General features: G+C 41.3%; 1 protein-coding gene across 1 annotated transcript; it reads left to right on the top strand.

The window, feature by feature from the left end:
- The first annotated feature begins 4,108 nt into the window (after window positions 1–4,108).
- LOC117399713 (FAST kinase domain-containing protein 4-like) lies at window positions 4,109–21,284 on the top strand. Its single transcript, XM_033999062.3, has 11 exons — window positions 4,109–4,259; window positions 5,948–6,430; window positions 6,914–7,237; window positions 9,721–9,895; window positions 10,143–10,300; window positions 10,380–10,490; window positions 11,909–12,053; window positions 14,253–14,498; window positions 14,642–14,753; window positions 15,022–15,136; window positions 21,111–21,284. The coding sequence occupies exons 2-11, from the start codon at window positions 5,999–6,001 to the stop codon at window positions 21,210–21,212; spliced, it is 1,920 nt and encodes a 639-aa protein (XP_033854953.3). The 5' UTR covers window positions 4,109–4,259; window positions 5,948–5,998; the 3' UTR covers window positions 21,213–21,284.
- The last annotated feature ends 432 nt before the right edge of the window (window positions 21,285–21,716 follow it).

Here is a 21,716-nt window from a genome sequence, read left to right as displayed (position 1 = left end):
AGGGGCTTGGTTGAGTCATTGCTTAATGGTATCAAACGACCCCTGACATTCTCCTGTCCATTTTATTGAATTTGGTGCACTTTTCTTAGTGAGGTTTACTAGAGGGTTGACCACTGTGGTATACTCGGGGATAAATCGTCGGTAATAGCCGGCCAACCCCAAGAGAGACCTCACCTGGGACTTGGTTTTAAGGATTGCCGCGTCCATCAAAGCCTGGACTTTGGTGGCGACGGGTTTCACCTGCCCATGTCCCATAATAAATCCCATATATTGTGCTTCTGCTTTGGCTATCACAATCGGACTGCACCACTCGCTCCTGGGAGGCTCAGTCACCCCAAGTTTAAGCATCGCCCGCACCTCTCTCTCGAACTGTGGTACCTGGGGGAGTGAGAATGTCATATTCAACAAGGTTAGTTGTGCCGGGCACGTCAGAAAAAAACATCATTGAACTCCTCAATTAACTTTCGCAGATCTCTGCTGATCTGGGAATGCTCTAACTGATCTAACTGTTCCCCCACTGGAATGTTCTGAATGCTAGGGGCCTCTATACAAAATCATCCTCTACCTCACCTGGAGCTATAAATAAGGCCTCCCTTGCTTGCCAGGGCTTCAGTAAATTCACATAGTAAATTTCCCTTTCATTGTGGAACCCTGTCGAAGTATAAAATAAAGTGAAATTGCAACCATACTACTGAGTATATACAAAAACACCACGTCCATATAAGGTATTTCTAAAATAGACAGCTTAAAACTGGTTGCAACATGTTGCTATTAATATAACCTATTAGCAAAATAACAGTATAGTTGTTACGCAATTTGTATTACAAGGCCTAGCTGTGTTACAAAATAATATTCAGTAAGTTGACTTTGGTAAAAATGGGAGGAATGACACAGGCCCGGTTTTTGGGATGGAACCGCATAACTGTCTCGCGTTTTGATTGGTCCATGTCTGTCACATGAATATGTCGTCACACGAGTGGAAAAGCTTGCAGGCATTTTTAACATTGTGATGCACGCATACACCCACCATAGCAATTCTTTGCAAAATATATTTTCGGGTATTCAGCCCCATTCATGTCTATGGCAGTGTTAAAAAACACATTTTCAGTCATATCTCTCGAACCAGAGCACCTATAACCACCGTTCGAAGGGTTCTAGACCAGCCTGAATGTAATATGCCCAGTTTCGTAGCAATTCTTTGCAAAAAATATTTTCAGGGCGTTCAGGGTGTTCAGCCTCATTCATGTCTATAGCAGGGTTGAAAAACACATTTCAGGCATATCTCTCGAACCCGAGCACGTAGAACCGCCATTCAAAGTGATATAGACTCAGGGGAGCACCCCAAACCACCCCCTAAAACGGTGTGGTGGTTCACCCAAAAACTCATGTCATGACGAAAAAATTCACTTTGCCAAGCCGTCCTGGCATCTGAACCATGAAAATGGTGACTCCTTGTGTGGGGCCCCGCCGCAAAAAAAAATCAAGTTCCTAACCCTCACAGAACCCGAGATACGCCCTGTCAAAAATGTCCAAAAACTACCCTTTTCGGGGTCATAGCTCCATGACCCTGGGGCCTAGAAACCGGGTTGAACTTCCTAGGGTCATGTCTGGGGGCCCTCTTTCACAGGGAGCCACCCGTTTTCAAATGGTACATTTTCAACAAATGTACACATTTTCAGCATGATGGCATGTCAAGGTTGCATTTCCAATAGCTTTTGAGCTCCAGGTTGGCAAAAAAAAGTCTAAACTGGTGTCCTTTCTAGCTGGGGACACTTCGCTTGGAGGGATCGACAGGGGCCCCGAGGTGGACCTCCGTACCGATTTTCAAGTCTCGGGGACCCCCGGAACCCGAGATATAGCACCCTGAAAAATGTCTATGGGAAACCCCATTATAAAATCCCTTTGGGGCAACGCCCACCATCTGGCGGTGGGGTGGCTTATGAACCCGTGGCTGATGTCTTTCTTTAGCTAAGACTCTTGTGCACGCAAAGAGTGCCCTTCTGAGTTCGTTGGCCCAGGGGTCGTGGAGATACGGGTACGATAAGAGACCACCCCCTGTCCTAAGGCAAATTCCATTATAAAAACACCATTGGGGTAAGGCTCGGCCAATGGCGGTCGTGGGTCGTACGAACTCGAAGGAACACATTTTCTTTAGCTAAGACTGTTGTGCATCTAAAGAGAGTACTAGCGAGTTTGTTGGCCCAGGATTTGTGGACTCATGGGGTACGACAGGAGGACCCCTCCTCCCCCGACCGCGATTTCCTATAGCAAAATACATACAAAAAATGTCCATTATATATAAGACCTGAAATGTGCATATTTTGTAGTGTATTTATGCAACAGAAGCACCAATTTAAGTCCATTCCAAGTGTTCAAGTGTTTTGTGATCACAGTATCAGCTTGAGTGTATCGGAGCATAGTTTTGCACCAAAAGCGAGCAGAGGCGAAAAAAAGCACTATATACCATAGTCTTTAAAATATCACTTTGCAGTGCAAATTTGAGGATCACAACCACTTAGCAACTTGCAAATTGGTACTGCAATTTAAAGGCCTGTAGTGTCAGACTGGTAGTCCCTAACAGATTCAAGTGTTTTTGGAATGATTCCTGCAAAGACTGATTTATAAGAAAAAAGAGAGATTGACAAACAGCATTTTGCTTTATATGCAGAAACGGGCAACTACAAGAGGGTGTCAAACAAGCTGTGAATGTCCTAGGAGGCTACAGAGTACCTCTGGGTATGAATCCAGATGCTCGCAGTACCTGTTCTTAGATGTCCGAAACCACTGTATCGCTGTATAACTGTATACCCTATAAATATCACTTTTTATTGTGTATTTGAGGAACACAACCAATTACAAACTTCATTTGAATTGCTGTGCTATCAGAATATCAGTGTATAACTTTGCTGGGTATTGCAGTGTATGCTGGGTATCAAAAGGTCTTCACTTTTACAAAAGGCTGTCAGAATTTAAAAAAGGCCGTCAAAGTTACAAAAAAATAGGTGTGCTCCTAACCCAATACTTGTCTTTTTAATTCTGTGCATCCAAATACTTGTAGTTAAAAGTTTTAAGAATTAAGCCTACTGTTTGTTGTTCTGTGCTAGACCAGCAGTTTGTCACCCAAATTTATTAAATAAATGGGGGGGGGGGGGGGGGGGGGGGGTCATCAGATTATTCTCCATTTTATTGTAACTGAGGTACCATTCAGTTGAGCGGAAATTGTAAAGGGGTTCTCGAGTAAAAATACATTAACTTTGATTCATGTACTAAGGGTTACTCTTAAATGAATTAATGGTCCAGTTTATGGTAAACTGTGCATGCATGACTGAGAAACTCGGCTGTCAGCTAAGCAGAATATCTCAAAAACTGGCCTAAATTCGAAAATGCAGCATTCGGGACGTTATCTAAAAACCAGAGCAGCGCAGAAATTGGGACGTTAACAGAGTGCCCAGGAATTTGGGACGTTATCTAAAAACCAAAGCGGCCCAGAATTTGGGACGTTATCTGCAAACCAAATCGGCCCATAATTTGGGATGTTATCTAAAAAACCAAAGCGGCCCAGAATATGGGACGTTATCTAAAAACCAAAGCGGCCCAGAATTTGGGACGTTATCTAAAAACCAAAGCGGCCCAGAATTTGCGACGTAAATGAAAACAGGGGCAGTCTATATGTACAACTGTGATTACATTAGAGATAAACTAATGTATCCTCTAACAAAACTGCAATAGTGTATACATTTTATATTAAAATATATCGCAAAAACGATTATAGATATATGCTACTTGAAAGAAAAAAGTACACCACCACAGAAAGCCAATTCTTACATTCGTGCATAACATGATAATTCATATAAAGTAATCACCCATAGTTTGTTATATCAGTACAGCGTAATACCACAATATATTTTAATGGTAAGGTTGTGGAAAGCAGATCACTCTCTCTATCTGATCACAATGTTAAAAATGCCTGCAAGCTTTTCCACTCGTGTGACGACATATTCATGTGACAGACATGGACCAATCAAAACGCGAGACAGTTATGCTGTTCCATCCCAAAAACCGGGCCTGTGTCATACCTCAAAAATGGGGCTAATCGTCTGCTCGCTCTTTCTTTTCCGTTTCAATGGTGCTTCCGTGGTAACCCTTGTCACGTGATCGGGGCTATGTGGAGTCGCTTTTACACATGATGTCATCATCCCGCGACACAAACACTGTTGGCCCATGTGAGAGTGTCGTCTATCTGGCTTTAGTGTGAAAAGGTGAGTAGTGGTGCTGTTGAATAAAACATAAAACATAACGCTGTAGAATACTACACACAGCAATTACAGTATCGATGAATAAAGAGTACGTTCTATTATGGTACAGCCGCTTTTATCAGGTAATCGTGTTGTTGTATAACGGTGTATACCTCGTATTACTGGCAAGGTCAGGGGTTATCATTTTAGTCAGGAAGAAATAAGTCAGATTTAATGGTTAGATGTTTAATGTTTGAGCATGGTTATTAACGGTACTACAAAGTTGTAATTTCTAAGTTGTTAAAATGAAAGTTATAATTGCGTTTAGAACATTAATAACAAGCAAATGTTGTGTCTTCGCACTGTGTTTAGGCGGAACTGTGCTAATAGGTTTTTACTAAGACTGCCTGTGTGTGTCAGTCATATGCTTTTTACCTCCTTACCTGTGTAACACAGAGGGAATTTGTTTATAGTGTTGTGGCAGGATAATTATTCACCTGAATGAAAATTGTAAAGGACTTTTGTTATTACACCTTTAACTGGACCGTGCTGCAGTGTAAAGAACAGTTCATTTGCACTCGACATTCCATTCCATTCCATTCAAAGTGATAGTGATTGGATACGATAGCTCCGGGATGAAAATAAAAAAAAAACACCATTGCATAGCAGTTTGATCCATTCCTGGTTTTACTATGTTTAATAAGACACGCCTAAGCTTGTTACCTAATTATACACTGTGGCTAATCAAGCTCTTAGAACCTGAATTGTGGGAAACGGCTGTGCACATGTGTCTTATTTCCAGCTCTGCATCTTATTTTATTCGTTTTTCAAAATTGTAAATATTCACACTTTACTGAAAGATGTCTGATGAATATGCTGGTACATGTCTTGTCATTAAATAAGGCAGATGCTATTGTCTGAGTAGGATTTTTACTGGCATTAAGGCTGGGACCAAATCAAAACTTTGACAACCCACTAATCACACTTAAAACTGTATTAAATAGCGTTTTAATTTTATGAGTAGAAGAAATAAGATACTTACAAAAACAAAAAACAAAAAAAACGCTATTAAATACAGTTTTGTTAAGTGCTATTAGCAGGTCCCAGCCTAAATTCTAGTAGCTGCACAAAACAATTTCTTAAACTCTGGTAAAATACAACTATACATTTTCCTGCAGCCCTGATGGTGAACTACTTCCTTTAGATTTTCTAATGCCTTCTTGAAATTGATAAAGTTAATGCACAGTAGAGCATTCCACTCCAATGCTTTATGAAGTGACATAATGAAAAAAATATAAACTGTGTCTTCACGCAATGTTTAAACTGGCATTATAGGTTAAACTGTTTACTCGACTGCCCTTGTGTGTTTGCAATTAGCACCTTACCTGTAACACGCAGGAACTTACAACATTGTGACAAGGTAATTATTGGCTTTTTTGGGGTTTCTTACTGGCAGTAAAAATTTGTACTTGTAAGAAACCACCAAAACGTTGCAGCCAGTAGGTTTTCTACCAGAAAAACTATACAAAATAATGAATCTCAGTATTTTGGCCATTCATGCAACCCCTGCAATATTGACCAATAAATAAATAAATCAACATTAAATAATGTTCCCTGACAATACTGTGTGGTGCTAAAGTTGCACAGCTACCTTCAGCTATTTGTGGTATTTTCCTATTTCTTAGTAGCTTTCTCCTTCTCTCCCCCTCCAGGTACAGTGAGATGAGGAGCCATTGTTTTAGAAAGCAGTAGTTTGCATACTCATGTCCACTCGATTGTTAGTACGCTGCATTCGTCTCCTGGGGTCCCACTCCCCGGGGGTGTCTGCTCTCCCTGCTGCCTGCAGGCTCCCCCTTACCACGCATGCCCCTCCTCTGGCTGCCCTGACGCTGCGGCTGCACACTTCCGCCAGTGGGGGGCGCAGTGAGGGGCAGAGGCTGTCTCAGGCCCAAGCCCAAGACGATGGGGTCCTGCGGCAGCCCGAGCGCACAGAGCTGGATGATCTGATTGAGGGAGCTGGCAGTGCCGTGGAGCTGCTGCAGGTGTGGGCGGAGCGGGGGGGCACTGGGAACCAGGCCGCCACTGTCCTGATACGGCTCGCCCGTCTCTCCACAACCCCCGACGGCAAGACCAACACTGCAGAGCTACTGCAGGACCATAGGTTCCAGCAGCTGCTGCAGGATGTCGACACACAGGTACATGGGATGGGATTTTTTATACTGTCCTGTTTTTAATTTCATTATTATAAGATAATATGCACAGTTGACCCCGTCTATTATATTTTTACTCGTGTCTTCACTTTGGATGGGCAAGAGGACTGTGAAGTGAAACTCAGTGTCAGTCTTATAAGACATAGGGACAACGGTACATATTATCTTATTATGAATCTTGATTTAATTAAAAGAAAAGAACACAATACATATTTAGAATGTAATTGCTGCAGTTTTATGTAGCTTATTGATTAAAAAGGAAGGGGTGAATGGGGTAGCCAGTAGAGGCTCTTTCAAAGCTGAAAACACACATCTTGATAGTGGGTCCTCTGTTAGTTTCCCTTGTTGTGAATAAGTTTACCAGTAAACACTGTTAGCTGATGAGATTGTAAGATCTGCGTTGACTCTGTTGTTGGTTGACTCTGTTGTTGGTTGACTCTGTTGTTCTGCTGCCTGCGGTGCTGTCAGATCTCCTTGGTGTGGAACGGCACTCTGGTGAATCTGCTGAGGAGCCTGCCCCAGCTGGGGGTGTCCTCGGGGGAGCCTGCCCTGCGCTCTGTCCAGAATGAGGCTCACTGGCGGCTGCGGCGGCTCAGCTGCCGGAACCTGGTCTCGCTGGCGGACTCCTGTGCCGGCCAGGCCCACGACGACCAGCAGAGGGCACTGCTGAGCGACGTGGTGAAGCAGCTGGAGCTGCGCTGGACTGAGATCAGCGAGCCCCGCGACGTGGCTCTGCTCATGGGCAAGCTGGGGCACCTGTCTGGGGCACTCATGGACCATCTGGAAGACAAGGTAATGACAGGAGAGTTGAAGGGAAAATGGGAGGGGGGATGATTCAGGGATGGGTGGAGGGGAGGGTGTGCAGTAGTAGGGGAGGGAAGGAGGTGGAGGGAGAAGAGGGGCAGAGGAGGATGGTGGGAAGAGGTTTAAGTGATTGGGTAGAGGATAGAGGAGGGAAGGGAGATGTGCAGGATCACTTCACTCTTAGTCAGGGATTCAAAATGGAATCGGAAAAGCAACAGTAAACATGGAAGAGAAACAAAAAAAAAGAAATTAAATTAATTTATTGCGTTCTGGAACGAAAACAGTATTCAAGATTTTGTTTATCGGTTAATAACTTTTTTTTTGTTCCCTCTGTCTCTTTCCATTGTTTTCAAACATACAATAATTTAAAAAAAAACGCTCTTGCCATGGTCTTACACCTCAGTGGTGAACGACAAAGCGTTACATCACAGCCAGCTAATGAAATTCAACATTACATTTAGCTTGCTTTTTCGAAGCAGCCAGCGAATCAAATAGCACTATATTGCCTTCAGTTCAGGCTTTCACCTTGCGGTCGGCTACATGCTGGATCCACATTACATGATCAGTCTTGTATTCACTAAAAAAAACCAGGTACTATTATTAATGTATTAAGTTATGTACACAGAAAACAAGCTGTAAAAGTATGTGTGGCAAGTGAAGCGCCAGTGTTTGCTAGTTATATTCCTGGATATTAAGAGATTTTACCGTCGACTTGAGAAAACAGCCATGTTTATTGTATAACAGATTTATTTAGTTCTATTCTCAATCATTTAACAAATCATGATTTAACTGTTCAGTGTTTCATTTTCATTGTTATATTCAAAAGAAGTATGTAGAAAGGTTGCACGTGTACATGTTACATTGGTTGCATGTCTTACTGTGAAATGTGCATACTGATGATAACAATGTTCCCCATAGTGCTTAATAATAGTGTTCATACGTAATTGATTACTCGGAGAGGATTTTTTCTGTATATCTTCTGTTTAAAATTGTTTAAAGCTATACAATAAGTAATATGTAGGTTATTACAAAAATGTTTATTTGGTATTACCTTTCAAATATACGGCAGATGTGTAGAGCCCTGGAGCTTCCGGGGGCGGCGTACAATTGGTCGAGAGCCGCCCGGGGTGAGGGAGGGTTAGGTCGGCCAAGGAGTTCTCGGCTCACAGCTCACCAGCGACCCCTGTAGTCTGGCCGGGCGCCTGTGGGCTTGCCTGTAAGCTGCCCAGAGCTGCGTTATCCTCGGACGCTGTAGCTCTGGGTGGCTGCATGGTGAGTCTGCAGTGTGAAAAAAAGCGGTCGGCTGATGTCACAATCAAAAAAAAAAAAAAGTTGAGAGGTGGAACAGAATGGAGGAAAAAAAGCAAGTGGCATATTTGATGGAGCCATGCTCTCGATTAGCTGCAGGGTTTATTTCAGACAAACATCACATTAAGTTATTACGTTGAATGTAAGGACGCCAACCCACAGAGATTGTTGGGAAATGTTACTGTTTTGAATTGTTTAAAAAAACAATTTGTAAACTCGAACTGAGGCAAAAGAAAGTTGCAATGGAGGAAAGAAAAAAAAGAAGCAGACTGCTGTCATTTCTTTTAAGGCTGCAACATAGGCATTGTTGTTTCTATAGACAGGAAATAAGTGCATTTATTGATACAGACGAATAACTTGTCACACCGTTTTCCCTTTGAGTGCAGAGTTATCTGGAGTTTACTGTATTTCGTGCTTTTTTGTTTCATTTGAGAAAATTATTATTATTATTATTTGTTTATTTAGCAGACGCCTTTATCCAAGGCGACTTACAGAGACTAGGGTGTGTTAACTATGCATCAGCTGCAGAGTCACTTACAACTACGTCTCTGAAGACCTATGAACACCAATACTATAGCCTACTTGGCTAGAAAAAAAAATCAACCGGTATTAACCGGTATTTCATTCGAACCGGAACGGAACGAAATCAGACGTTCGGAACTTTCGGAACCAGAGCCGAAAATTTCGGTTTGGTTTGGAGTCGGAACAGAAAAAAATCCAGTTCTAATCCCTGCTCTTAATTTATTCACATAATGTGTCAAACAAAATAACGTGATAGTTATTGCTGTCCCATGTTATCTTGCTTATCCTTTCTGCTTTCACACTGACTTGCGCATACAGTGAAAACAGGAACAGTATAGCGATATTCATTGAAAACATTACTGCAGTTCTTAGAAATTCGAACTCCTGCCCTGTTGTAGACTGTACTTTTTTCCTCTGTCGGATCCCTTCTCTGCTCGTCTATTGACCCTGTCTCCGTCTTTCTCTTCTCTCCCCCCTCTTTCTGCTGACCCTCTCTCACTCTGTCTCCCGAACAACCTGTCTCCCTTTCTTCTCCTTCTCCCCACTCTCTCTCTGTTCACACACTGCCCCCCCTCTCCTTCTCTTTCTCTCTGTCCCTTCTCTTTCTCTCTGTCCCTTCTCTCTCTCTCTCCTCTCTCCAGGCTCTGGAGCTAGCAGAGCGGTTCTCTCCGGAGGATACCCGGCGGGTGGCCCTGGCCCTGGCTGCTCAGAGCCGGCGCTCGGTGCCCCTGCTGCGGGCGCTCTCTTACCACCTGGTGCAGAAGCACGGGATAGAGCTGCGGAGCGGGCTGCTCGTCGACCTCGCCTTCGCGTACGGTGAGTCACCACACCAGAGGCCAGGGTATCTTCGACGTCTCTGTGCCGTTTTAAATTGCTCTGCTTGGTTCTGTCCTGTTTTGTGTTGTATGTCGTTAGTGTTCCAACCTGGTCTATAACATTGTCATCATCACAAGCATGTTTTTTTTTTTTCAAAGAGCAAGTGTTTTTTTTAAGATATGTAGTACTCTATAATAGCATAATATTATGCTATTATTAACCACAGCAATACATATTTTGTCACCAGGCAAGCTGAATTTCCACCAGACCCAGGTGTTCCAACGCATTGCCTCAGACCTGCTCCCCCGTGTGCCTGAGCTGGGTGCCAGCGACATCACACGCTGTGCCAAGTCCTTCGCCTACCTCAAGTGGCTCAACCTGCCACTGTTCGAGGCCTTTGCCCAGGTGAGGAGCTATGGTGCAGTGGTTTATTCTGTTACCCCTCGCCTGACTTCTACTCACTATCACTCACTCTCTCTGACAGCATTTCCTGGTGCACAATGAGAAATACAACACCCCCCAGCTGTGCAACCTGGTCCTTTCCTTCGCTCGCCTCAACTACCAGCCCAGCAACGGAGATGCCTTCTACAGCAAGGTGGGGGCTGCAGGATTTAAAACTGCTTGAGAATAGAGATACAGCAACTGCACTTTTTTACAATAAACAAGGGGCTGCCTTTCTGTAGCAATACTACTTAAGAATAGGACTGTAACATTCTGTACATCAAAAACACTGATGCTGCAGCAAGGCAGGAGTTGCACCTCTGCTCTGTCCATGTGAAACTGCCTGACAGTATAGCTGAAGCTCAGTGTCACAACAACACTGATTATATAGCAAGGTGTTAGAGGCCGCAGCTGCATCATGTTTAACTGTTACTCAAGAATATATAGCTCCAGCTCTGCACTTACACACCACTGATTTGACAGGGAGAGGGGAGGGGACGGGAGTCTGCCCCTGTGAAACTGCCTCTCTGTACCATAACACCACTGATGCTTGGATATACTTTAAAGAAACTAAGTACATTCAATGGCAAACATTTTGAGTCTTTCTCAATGTTGAAATGAGTTTAGATTCACATTCTTATATCACTTATCCCAACTTATCTGTTGCCCTTAAGAGTAATGTGCGGGTGGCAATTTTGAATGCATAAGGCATTGACTCTGCAGAGTTGTGAATGGCACTATTTACAAGCGGCAAGTAAAATCTGAAACATGTAGAAAAGAAAAACCATAACAAGACACCTTCTTCAGTAATGTAATGGATTTATGTACCTCCAATGGGATTTTGAGAACACGTGTGTCTCTCTGAATAGCAATAACTAAGTTATGTGTTTGAGAAGATGACACCCCTCTCCCGAGCCATTGATATCGATAGTAAAGCAGGGTGTTTGAAAGTAGGGCTGCCCCTCCAGACAGTAACAAGTCTGAGGATCGGCTGTGTGAACTGCTGTGCTTGTGCAGTCAGATGTTGCGAGCATTCGGATGTGCATTTGTTTTATAATCTTCAAAAGTGCTAATCTACTTTCTTTAGTATTCCAATTAATTTTTTTTTCATTATTTAGTTAACTATTATTTAAACAAAGCCTATATTGATTTAGGGGTGGGGGTGAGGGGGCATGCCTTATTTAGAGACAGATGCCCACAGTTTACTGTTTACATTGTCTTTTTTATTTAACTGTATATGGGTGTAGGGGTCGATTTAAATAATTAAGACAATGTAAAGCACAGGGACGTTTTAAACCTAGCCTATACATTTTGTTAATTCTAAATGTATAATTATTTTGTTGGGTTAAATAGCCTTGTTAGTTCCATTCGTGTCATCTCAAGTTACAGTAAGTACATTTATTTTTAAATCACTGTGCCAGTGCCGCACCCCGCCCCCCCGGCTTTATATTTCCGGAAGGGTTGGAGATTTTGTACATTCTGTTACTCAGGCATAAGGGATGCTCTGTGCTGAAAGGCTTGGGGAATACTGCACTGACATGGGGTGCCCACTGCTCCTCTGTTCCCCTGCAGGTCCATGAGAAGCTGGACAGTGCTCTGGGGCAGCTGGAGCCCTTCCTGCAGACAGACGTTGTGTGGTCCCTGTGTGTCCTGCAGCAGGCCAGGCCTTCCTACCTGCAGAGCGTGCTGGAGCCAGACTTCTACAAGAAGCTGACAGGTGTGTGAGAACCCTTAGAAAAGTTTACCCAGGTAAAAGCAGAGCAAAGTGTAGTAAAGCACAGTGAAAACTTTGTAAAGCACAGAGAGGTATGCATATTGAAAACATACCAAGCAAAACATGGTAAAATGTAAAACAGCATTACTGTGGCAAACCTTTTTAAGGGCCTGACGTTATCCACGTGTAAATTCAGTCTGGTGTGAAGTCAGCAGTCGATATAGTAGCTGGGTGCAGTATGCTATTTAACCTGTAGGGCATAGTATCATTTTCTAAAAAGCCTTAGACTTTTGTTATGAAGATGCATTTAATGATTGAAGTGACGCACTTGATTACTTAGCAACTACAAACTGAAGGATTGAGAGGAACGGTAGTTCCATGCACCAAGTTATCAGCGAAAACTGCTAGACTCTCTATACAGCAAGGATAGTTTACGTGTTTTCAGGGTACTAGCGCAGCAAAAGTAAATCAACCAAAAGCATCATTTCACTTTCAATTTGTAGTAGAAAAAAAGTCTATACCTGTCATACAGTAAGAGAAATAAGTCACCAAAGTAAGGTAGAAATGTCCTCCTTCTTTTTCTCCCATTTTTTTGAAGACCCAAGGGAGTCTAGCATGCGTGGGATTTGAAACTATAACCTTCAGTTTGCAAGCGTGTTGTGTAACTGTCAGTGCTACATGATTAGTTGAGAAAACAAGCAGTATTTTTAAAAGATGAAGTCAGCCAGCTGAGAATTCGCAGGACTTTTTTTGCACTATTTTTTACATTTTGGAGTTCCTCCTCTTGATACTGGTTGATGAGAGTAACGCTATTTGTGGTCCCCACTGGATAAAAAGGAACGTTAATTTCGGAGAATTAACTATGCTGAAGGATAGCCTATATATTTGGTGAAAGTAAAACATAAATCAATACATTAATAAATATTGAAATAAATGAATATGTAACTCAATACAGACATTTATTTATTTCTTTATCTTAATATTTTTCTTTTTCACTATCAGATATAAACACTGCCATTTAATACTGTATGAAATTAAAATAAATATTCAACAGTTCGTGTTCAGTTGTATATTAGTGAAGATTTTTGTACATAAAGGTCATCATACTTTTATATATTTTTACTTTCAAATAAAAAAATATGTTGTAATGACCCAGACAATTGCTTTGTTGCAGGACTGGTTATCTGTTCAGTTTGTCTCGTCTGTCTTTTATGTTCCATGTATTGTAATGGGTTACGCTGTTACTTAGCATGGGAAGGGGAAGTGAGTGAAGGAGTGGGAAGTATGTGTTGCTGTTTTCAGGGGTTGCATAGTGGCGGGAAACGACCAGAGGTTATATAATAAAGGGGTGCACGAGACTGGGGACTGGAGACAGTCCAGCGCTGAACTTGAAAGAGAAACTGTGGGTGTGACTGAGCGAGCGTGTGAGCTGTGACCGGAGAGAATATGCAGTGAAAGTGCCAAGACTAAAACGTAGAGTTATTATTTTGGTGCCGTGAATTCCAGCCCCTGACAAAAGAAGTTATTAAAAGTGCCCAGCCATTTAAAGTGCAGATATCAAAAACACAAGGCAAGTTTCAAGAAACCACTGGGGCAACCTTGCCCAGCACAAAGCAAATAGGCACAACTGTAAAAGCGTTTGGGGTCAAGGTTGCCCCAATGGTTTCTACTAACTTGGCTTGTGTTTCAGGCACAATAAAAGCGGATTGAACTTGTAGGTAAAACACAATCCAAGTTAGTAGAAACAATTGGGGCAAGTGTACAACTTATTATCAAAATGAAACCATGACGTAAAGTTAAAAGCCTAAGCATATTGTTTAAAATCAGTACTTAACTTCCCAATGTACGCAGTGCTCACACAGATCATGTTTTACTCACGAAGACAGTTCAGTGCCGCTTACTGCTCAATGCAGAGCCGCTTCCTGCTTCATTGAGTCATGGACGATAAATTATTATCGATAATTATAATTTTCAACAAAATTATTGTGATTATTGATATTATCGATTATTTTTCCAACCCTGGAAGACACACTTGAGCTTGTTACCCATACACCACGGCTAATCAAGTTCATAGTAAAACCTATGTCAATCCCTGCAGTACAATAAATACTGAAGTCTAAGTTCCTTTCCTCACTGATGTGTAATCAGTGTGTAGCGTTTAGCTGACAGACTAATTTGTTTGTTTGTACTTGCTTGTTGCAGGCTCAGGTGGCTCCTCCTCACGTGATGAGAACTACATGCTGAAGCAGCTTCACATAAACACCACAGCGGCACTGGAGTGCCCAGAGTACAGGGGGCCGGCCCTGCCTGCAGAGGCCTTTGTGTACCCTGGGGAGAGGAAGGCCTCGGCGCTGCAGAGCGGACTGAGGGATGCGCTGAGGGCGCTGGTGGGGGAGCAGAAGGACTTGTACCGCACAGCTCTCAGCACAGTGTACGGATGGACCATTGGTGAGCACCGAGCGTCTCCCAACACTGCAAATCACATTGAAGGGGTTATAGCTGGAGATACAATCGTTTATCAGTTAAAGCAGCTTTCTCTTCAGGAACTGGCCTGTACTGCTTCCTGATTAAGTGCTCTCTTTCCCTTTAAGATGGTGAGTTGGTTCTGAACTCGGAGAGCAAACCTGTCCCACTGAAGGATTTGGCTGCTCCACACCTCCCAAAGGCAGGGGGTGCCACACCACTACCCCCAGGGGCCAAGAGGTGAGCAGTCAATGATAGACTCCTCGAGGGGGATACCTGACTACCGTGACAGTTCAAAACAGAACTCCACTAAGAACAGTAGCGTTCTAAGATCAAATAAATGTAAAATTATTTTAGTTTATTTTTTTCTGATTATTTTTTTTGTATCTTATGAGAGACAACACTGAGGTCTAGTCAGTTACTGTAGTAATCTGTTATAAGGGATACCTTAGTCTGAATACATGCCTTCACTAAAGCGCCTCCCTCCCTCTCCCCTTCCTGTTTGCAGGATAGCCCTCCTGGCCTGTGAGTTTCCACATTATAACTCCAGAAGCAAGGACCTTCTGGGACGGTTTGTGATGCAGAGGCGTCACTTACAGCTGGCCGGCTTTCTCACTGTGGATGTAAGTGCATTTTCAGCAGCTGGACTTTGTATCATCAACCTGTTATGTCAAAGCAGTGGCACTCAGGAGCTACAGTAGATATCAAATTAGCTGCTGCTTCTGTTTGTCGTGGGTGTGTCAGGGATATCCTCCATTTAGCAGCATCCCAGGTGGTGTGAGTGTCTGATGCCGCAGAAACCATGGTTCTGCAGTGCTGTCGATTTATTTATTATTATCATTTTTTTAAACCATGCAGGCAATACAATTGCGTTGTGTGAAGTGCAAGCTTCAGAATGTTGACGGGCTCAAACTCTGCGTTGTACAGTAGTTCCCGCTGTGGAGAACTGGAAAACATGGACCTGGGAAAGTCTTGGATCGGAGCGGACTGAACACTATATTGAGATGGGCCCCTGTGTACAGTTGCTTGTTTTAAATCCATTGTAGGCTTTTGTGGATCTTATTGCTGTGCCATTTTGTTCTTTGTTCTTTTACCAGTGTTTTTATTTAGTGGATTATATCGGGGGCATTAAAGTTATGGCCGAATGTTTTGCATCACCCTGAAAAACTAACAAATTTTGCTTTATAATTTCAAATGAAACCTGCAGAACAATGTTATGTTAACATATTGAATTGCATACATTTTTGTCATTTTTCAAATACTTAACAAAAAACTGACAAATTGAAAAATGTGACATTTCAAAATCTAAAATGAAATATTGTACTACTTTTGCTATATCGTTTTGTAGTTTCTTTGATTACATGATAAGTAAAAATCAGTTAAATGGTCTTAGTCCTAACATTCTAGGTGATGCAAAACTTTTGGCCATAGCTGTACATTATATTCTGTACTGTGTGGTACTGATAACTACCATTCGAAGTCAGTCGCGTAGTGCACACCGCTCATGTGTGCCTGGTTGGGGACGAGTGGTATCACACAGCAAAAATGCCCAGCGGTGCCGTGCCGCGTATGTGTGTTCTTGCCTTTAGCGTTGTTAATGGGTCTGTGCAGACCATTTTATATTTATTGCAATACAAGATAGATCATATGACTAGTCATTTCCTAAACTATTAACAATTTACGAAGTGATTATTCGAATAAATGATTACACGTGCCCATCCCTAGTAGAGAAAGACATTAGGATAAGTAAAAGGTATTATAAAATTGAATAAGATCTTTTCATAAATTCACAAAATAACTTGTATGCTCTATTGACAGGTACAAAAAAAAAACAACAGATGTGTAATGTTTTTTTCCCTTTTTCAAAAGCCAATTTTTCAAGTAAACCTATTACTAATGGGCTGCCTCTTGGTTCTATGCAATAACCTTTCTGACAGTTATTTATGACTTTATTTCCCCTCCAGGAATTGGTATTTCATTAATCATTTTGAAATAAATTTTAAAGTGTTCTCATATTTCTAATATTTGACCTGGCATTGATTTTTTAAAAACATGTCCCTCCCTTGACGTAAATCTCAAGGGTCCTCGGGGGTTCCACACCCTAGACTGCTGGAGTAACCCCATTCCACACGCACCTGTATATCCTGCCTAGCTTTCACAACAATATCTCAGTAATAGGGGTGCACCGATAAAGATTTTCTTGGCCGATACCGGTAGCTGATGGTTATCTACCCATATTGTCTGATACCGATAATAATAGATAGTGCAGGTAATGCATTGTAAACTACTAGAACAAGACATAGGGCCTATATTTAAACTGTTTTATACTTGTAAATGTTAAATTAATAACTTAATAAAACAAAAAAAGATGTTGTCAAAATATTACATTTCCGATTACAAAATTCAGTCAAACTTGAATTTGTTACTTAAAAAAAGACAGCACAATAATCAATTTCTGCTTTAAAATGCCGCCGATTACACCCGCAACCAATGCAGATTAAGCAAGATAAACAACAATTACAAAAAGTCATTGTGAAGTACATTGTGTAGTAGTAATAATAATAACGCAAACAATTTGTGTTTTTTTAGGATTCAAACTAAAAAAAGCATCAGAATAACATTCTAGTCACAGTTCATCGTTGGATTTAATGTAGTGTAAGACTGACATTTTTACTTTTATTTATCAGTTCAGATTTGGAGGACTGCACCTTTTTAACCCTTTGCGGTCCTATGTCGGACCTGGTCCGACATTGCAATTATTCCTATCCGGTCCAATGTCAGACCCTGTCCGACATCATCAAAAAGACGCAAAAAACGGGTTTCTAGTCCGGAAAAAGCTGAGAAAACCATTCAATGGCCGAGTGGGAGTGACAGGAGCCGAGACAAGCCGAAAAAAAATAAAAATACCAAAATAGGGCGTATCTCATGATTAGTCATACTTGCCCCTGGCATCAGACAACGGCGGCCATAAGGAAACAAGCTGGCTGCTACTGAATCAGTGCTCAGAGAATATCACGGACATTTGGAGAGGTTTTTTGAGATGTTATAGTAATAAAATAATGACTTGGATCGCATTATTGAGGAGTTTGGTGATAAAACGAGTGATCAGGAGATGATTGATCGGTATGTACGACTATTATTATTATTATTTTTTTCTTAGCATATGTGAAAGCTGTAGCGAACAAAAGGGTGGGGCGGGGCTGGAGATGCCTAGCGAGTGCTTTGTTGATATGCAGGCCTTTTAAAACCGTTTGACTGTGGGAAAAAAAAATACTTCTAAACAGCGCGTCTAAAATTAACTGCAGGTGTGAAAATTGGACCTGACGTGCCTGACACACACTTAATAAATGGACTGCAAAGGGTTAAGTTTTGTTTTGGACTATTGTGTTTACTGTAGAGAGACCTGACAAAGTTAGAGCAAACCGGATGTGACAAAAAGAGACACACAGGAAAAGCGAGAGAAAGAGCACTATGATATACTCCGTACCTACACTTTTGTTTTGTGTAAACTACGCTGTGTTCAGTTTAAGAAAATAAATAAAACCTCCATTACTGGAACCCTTGCCATCGCCCTGAATCAATACAAATACAACTTTACAGTAGCATCAAGTCTGTTCTGCTGCACACAACTCAGCTTTCCTACTGTTGTCTTCGGATATTAAAAAAGAAGTCCAAACACCACTCTTTTGAGACATATTTACTGTGCTGGAAGAAATTCAGGCATAAATATCACTGTACATTATTGGCTAAAATAAAAAAAAACTGGTGATTTTAGCCGGTTTGTATTTTTTTTTTTTTCTTCTATCGGTGCCAGGCTGATGGGCTCCCGATTATTGGTGCACCCCTACTCAGTAATAACAACTGAGTAAGAAGTATCTGCTAGTTTGTCCTCTAGAGCAGTGGTTCTCAAACTTTTTGGAACTCGCCCCCCTTCCTATTGTCTGTGGTACTTGACGCCCCCCCCCCCCATCCCACACACATGTACAGATACTGGTTAAAAAAACAAACAAACATACATTACCAGATGGCAGCAGACTTCATCCAAAAATATACAAGCTTAAGAGGCACCAGTCAGATTTGTTTTTTATTATTATTAAACTTTTACTAGGAAATCACACTGAGATTAAAATCTCTTTTGCAAGTGAGATCTAGCCAAGAAAGGTAGAAGCAATACAACATGTTACAATACAAAAATACAAATACAGAAATAAAATTCATTTAAAACAGACAAGTCATACTCAGTACAATAAACAATCAGTTAGTGACAATCAATACAGGTGTAATCAACTACTTAAAACAAGCACAACTCTCAATTAAATAATATTGCAGCTTACTCTTGAATTGTACTAAAGTTATTCGGGACTGCAAGTTAAGTTTAGACTGTAAGTCATTCCAAGACCATGGAGCAAAATAGACAAATGATCTTTTAGCAACCTCTGTACGCACTTTAGGAACCGTAAAATACATAAATGACTGCGATCTGAGACTGTAGTTACTACAAGCGACTGTAAAGTATTTATTTATGTATGCAGGTAGCTTACATAGAATAGCCTTGTATAAAAAAAATATACCAGTGCTTCAACCTTCACAACACAAACAATCAACCGTTTTGTTACAGACCTTCAAGTCTGACACACACAATTTTGTAAACCCTTGTAAAATAAATAACACAAAAATGCTTTACATAAAAAGAACAGTCCTGCTACAGTAGCAGGTGCAGTTTACGCTGCCTCTGCGTTTCTGATCTCATCATCAATTCCAGATTTAAGTCCTTTTGATGGAAATGTCCGGTCTACTTTTTGAAGCAAATAGGCTTCATCACTGCCGTTCTCATATCCACTTTGACACATTCTTTCTCTTGTCCAGTGCTTCTTTAATCTGGTCTGCAATCAGCCAGAGGGCGGGATCGCTACGAGCACAGTATGCAACCCTCTGATTGGTGGAAGTATTATTGGTGATCCAATCAAAACCGCCAATAAATCCAAAATAAATGATCCGCCCGTTATACAGTATAGGTTAAGATGAGCGCTATAATTAATAAAAATAAAATCCTGAACCTTCTAATGACCCCCCAGGATACAGTCTGCACCCCCCAGTTTGAGAACCACTGCTCTAGAGCGTCAGTTGTTTAATTCTTTATTGTTTATTGAAGCTCTTGAGATATGCATCTCTTTTTGCAGCAGCACATAAGTCCATGTTTAATCTCCATGCATTTTGTGTAATTTTAGCTTGTTGAATCCAGGGGGAAAAGGGAACAGTCCTAGCACATCCTGCTTTATCGGGAATCTCTTGAACAAGAAAAACAAAACAGTTCAAACTGTTTTGTTTACTGTTTTGTTTATCTCAAGCCTTGTTTACTTTGTTAACAAGGCTTTAGATTTTTGTAATTTAGAAACCGTTCCAATTGATTGCAGAGTAATTTATTTTGCCACTGCTGCCGTCTATGTATTCAGTCTGATTGTATTGTTACAGTGACGGACTGTAAGAACTTGTATGATTGGATGGAGGTGCTCCTGGAACCTCCTTGTATTATGATTGGCTGCACCCAATCAGAGGGCTGAACAATACTCTCCAGTCACAATGCATAGCTTCCAGGTGGATAGTAACATGTTTTTCATTGTGATTCGTAGAGTATCCCACATTAAAAAAATGTCCTCATTGAAACCTATTAGCATAAACTACATACACTTATCATTTTGCTGAGAGTAGATTTCACACTCAGAATGTCAATGTTAAATAATTCTAAACTTTTAAACCACAACATAATCTAAATAAACAGATTACATATGTTAATGTCAGCTTTTCGTCTTTTTTATTTCGATTTAATGACTTATAATATGTTTAAGTGTTTGGTAGCTACCTCTAACCAAGCTGAGAGTGCATTTTCTATTGCAGTCTTTGTATGACAGACCCGATACCCTGACACAGAAAAGAGTGTGAGAGAAATACACTCTCAACTTGATCACGGTAGCCACTGAAAACGTATAAACATACATTATAATGACTGTCAAAAATCCACCATTTTAAAATAAGTGCTTACTTGCTTGTGTGTGTGTGTGTGTATACTGTAGCACCGAAAACAAAATGGCCAAAACAGTTAAGCGCAGAAAAGAAAATCTTTTGTGACAAAAGCTGGAGCCTGGGGCTGCCTGTTAAAATAAAGCACATTGTTGAGGTCTCTTCATAGCAAAGGAGTTTAAACTCATGTACACATACACCCTTCCGGTGCAGCAGTAATTCACAAGTTCTGCAGCAAACCACAAAGCATCTTAATGTTATAATAAGAAGGCGAATGAAAGACGTGCTCCATTAAATCGGGGTCTGATATTTAGGTCAATCCATTTATCTCGCCGTGCGTGGGGAGAGGCATTTAGAATAGGTCATGCTGTAGGACCGAACAGCAGTAGTCTGAGTGCTCTGAATCTTTGCAATACAGCACTAATCTTCCAAATGTTCTTGTGAATTGTGCACATGACTGAGGAGTATAACATACCTTGAATAACGCTCACCCTTCGTTCACTGTTTACCCTCTGTAGAAATGATTAGCTGCGATTTTTTAAAAATAATTGTGTGTTTTCTCTGTCTGTCCCCCTGCAGGTACCGTACTATGAGTGGCTGGAGCTGAAATCTGATTGGCAGAAGGTGGCGTACCTAAAGGATAAGATGGGAAAAGCAGTAGCCGAGGACATGGCAAAATAAAAATAAAAAAATACCTGTGTACTGAAACATTATTTAATAAAAAAAATAAAATAATAATAATTAAAAAAGGAACTGTATTTTTGTAATCCAGTTTCACAATTCCTGTAAGGTTTCCAAGTAACCCTGCATCCCATTGCTAAGGTTCCAGAATCCACCCGTCACCCAGACAACCACCTGCTTTCCATGTTACCTTGGTAACTGGAGAAACTTGGAATAAATTATTGTGAAGACTATTTGTTTTGGGTGGGAAAGTCCAGAAGCTCCAGTTAATGGTGTTATTAATTTAGTGGCTGTTTGTCACATTTACAGGGAGAATACACCATGAAAGTTAATGGACTTGTGTAGTTATTCCACAAATGAGGATCAGTAAATGGTACACGAGCCCCAAAGGGGTCAGTTATTTTTTTACAATCCCCCCCCCCCCCGAGTGAAATAACCACAGCCTGCCATGGACGTCCATAGAACATTCTGTTTATATAACAAGTTAAATGTAAGGAGAAGACA

This window comes from Acipenser ruthenus, chromosome 4 (genome assembly GCF_902713425.1).
Source record: "Acipenser ruthenus chromosome 4, fAciRut3.2 maternal haplotype, whole genome shotgun sequence".
In the NCBI taxonomy this organism is placed as follows: domain Eukaryota; kingdom Metazoa; phylum Chordata; class Actinopteri; order Acipenseriformes; family Acipenseridae; genus Acipenser; species Acipenser ruthenus.
The sequence above is the reverse complement of the archived record's forward strand: the minus strand, read 5'-3'. Positions and strand labels throughout refer to the sequence as shown.

Coding starts and splice junctions, on each gene's coding strand:
- LOC117399713 (XM_033999062.3), top strand. CDS start 5,999: ATGTCCACTCGATTGTTAGTACGCTGCATTCGTCTCCTGGGGTCCCAC. Junction 9,896..10,142: donor CGACCTCGCCTTCGCGTACG/GTGAGTCACCAC, acceptor TTTTGTCACCAG/GCAAGCTGAATTTCCACCAG. Junction 10,491..11,908: donor GAGATGCCTTCTACAGCAAG/GTGGGGGCTGCA, acceptor GTTCCCCTGCAG/GTCCATGAGAAGCTGGACAG.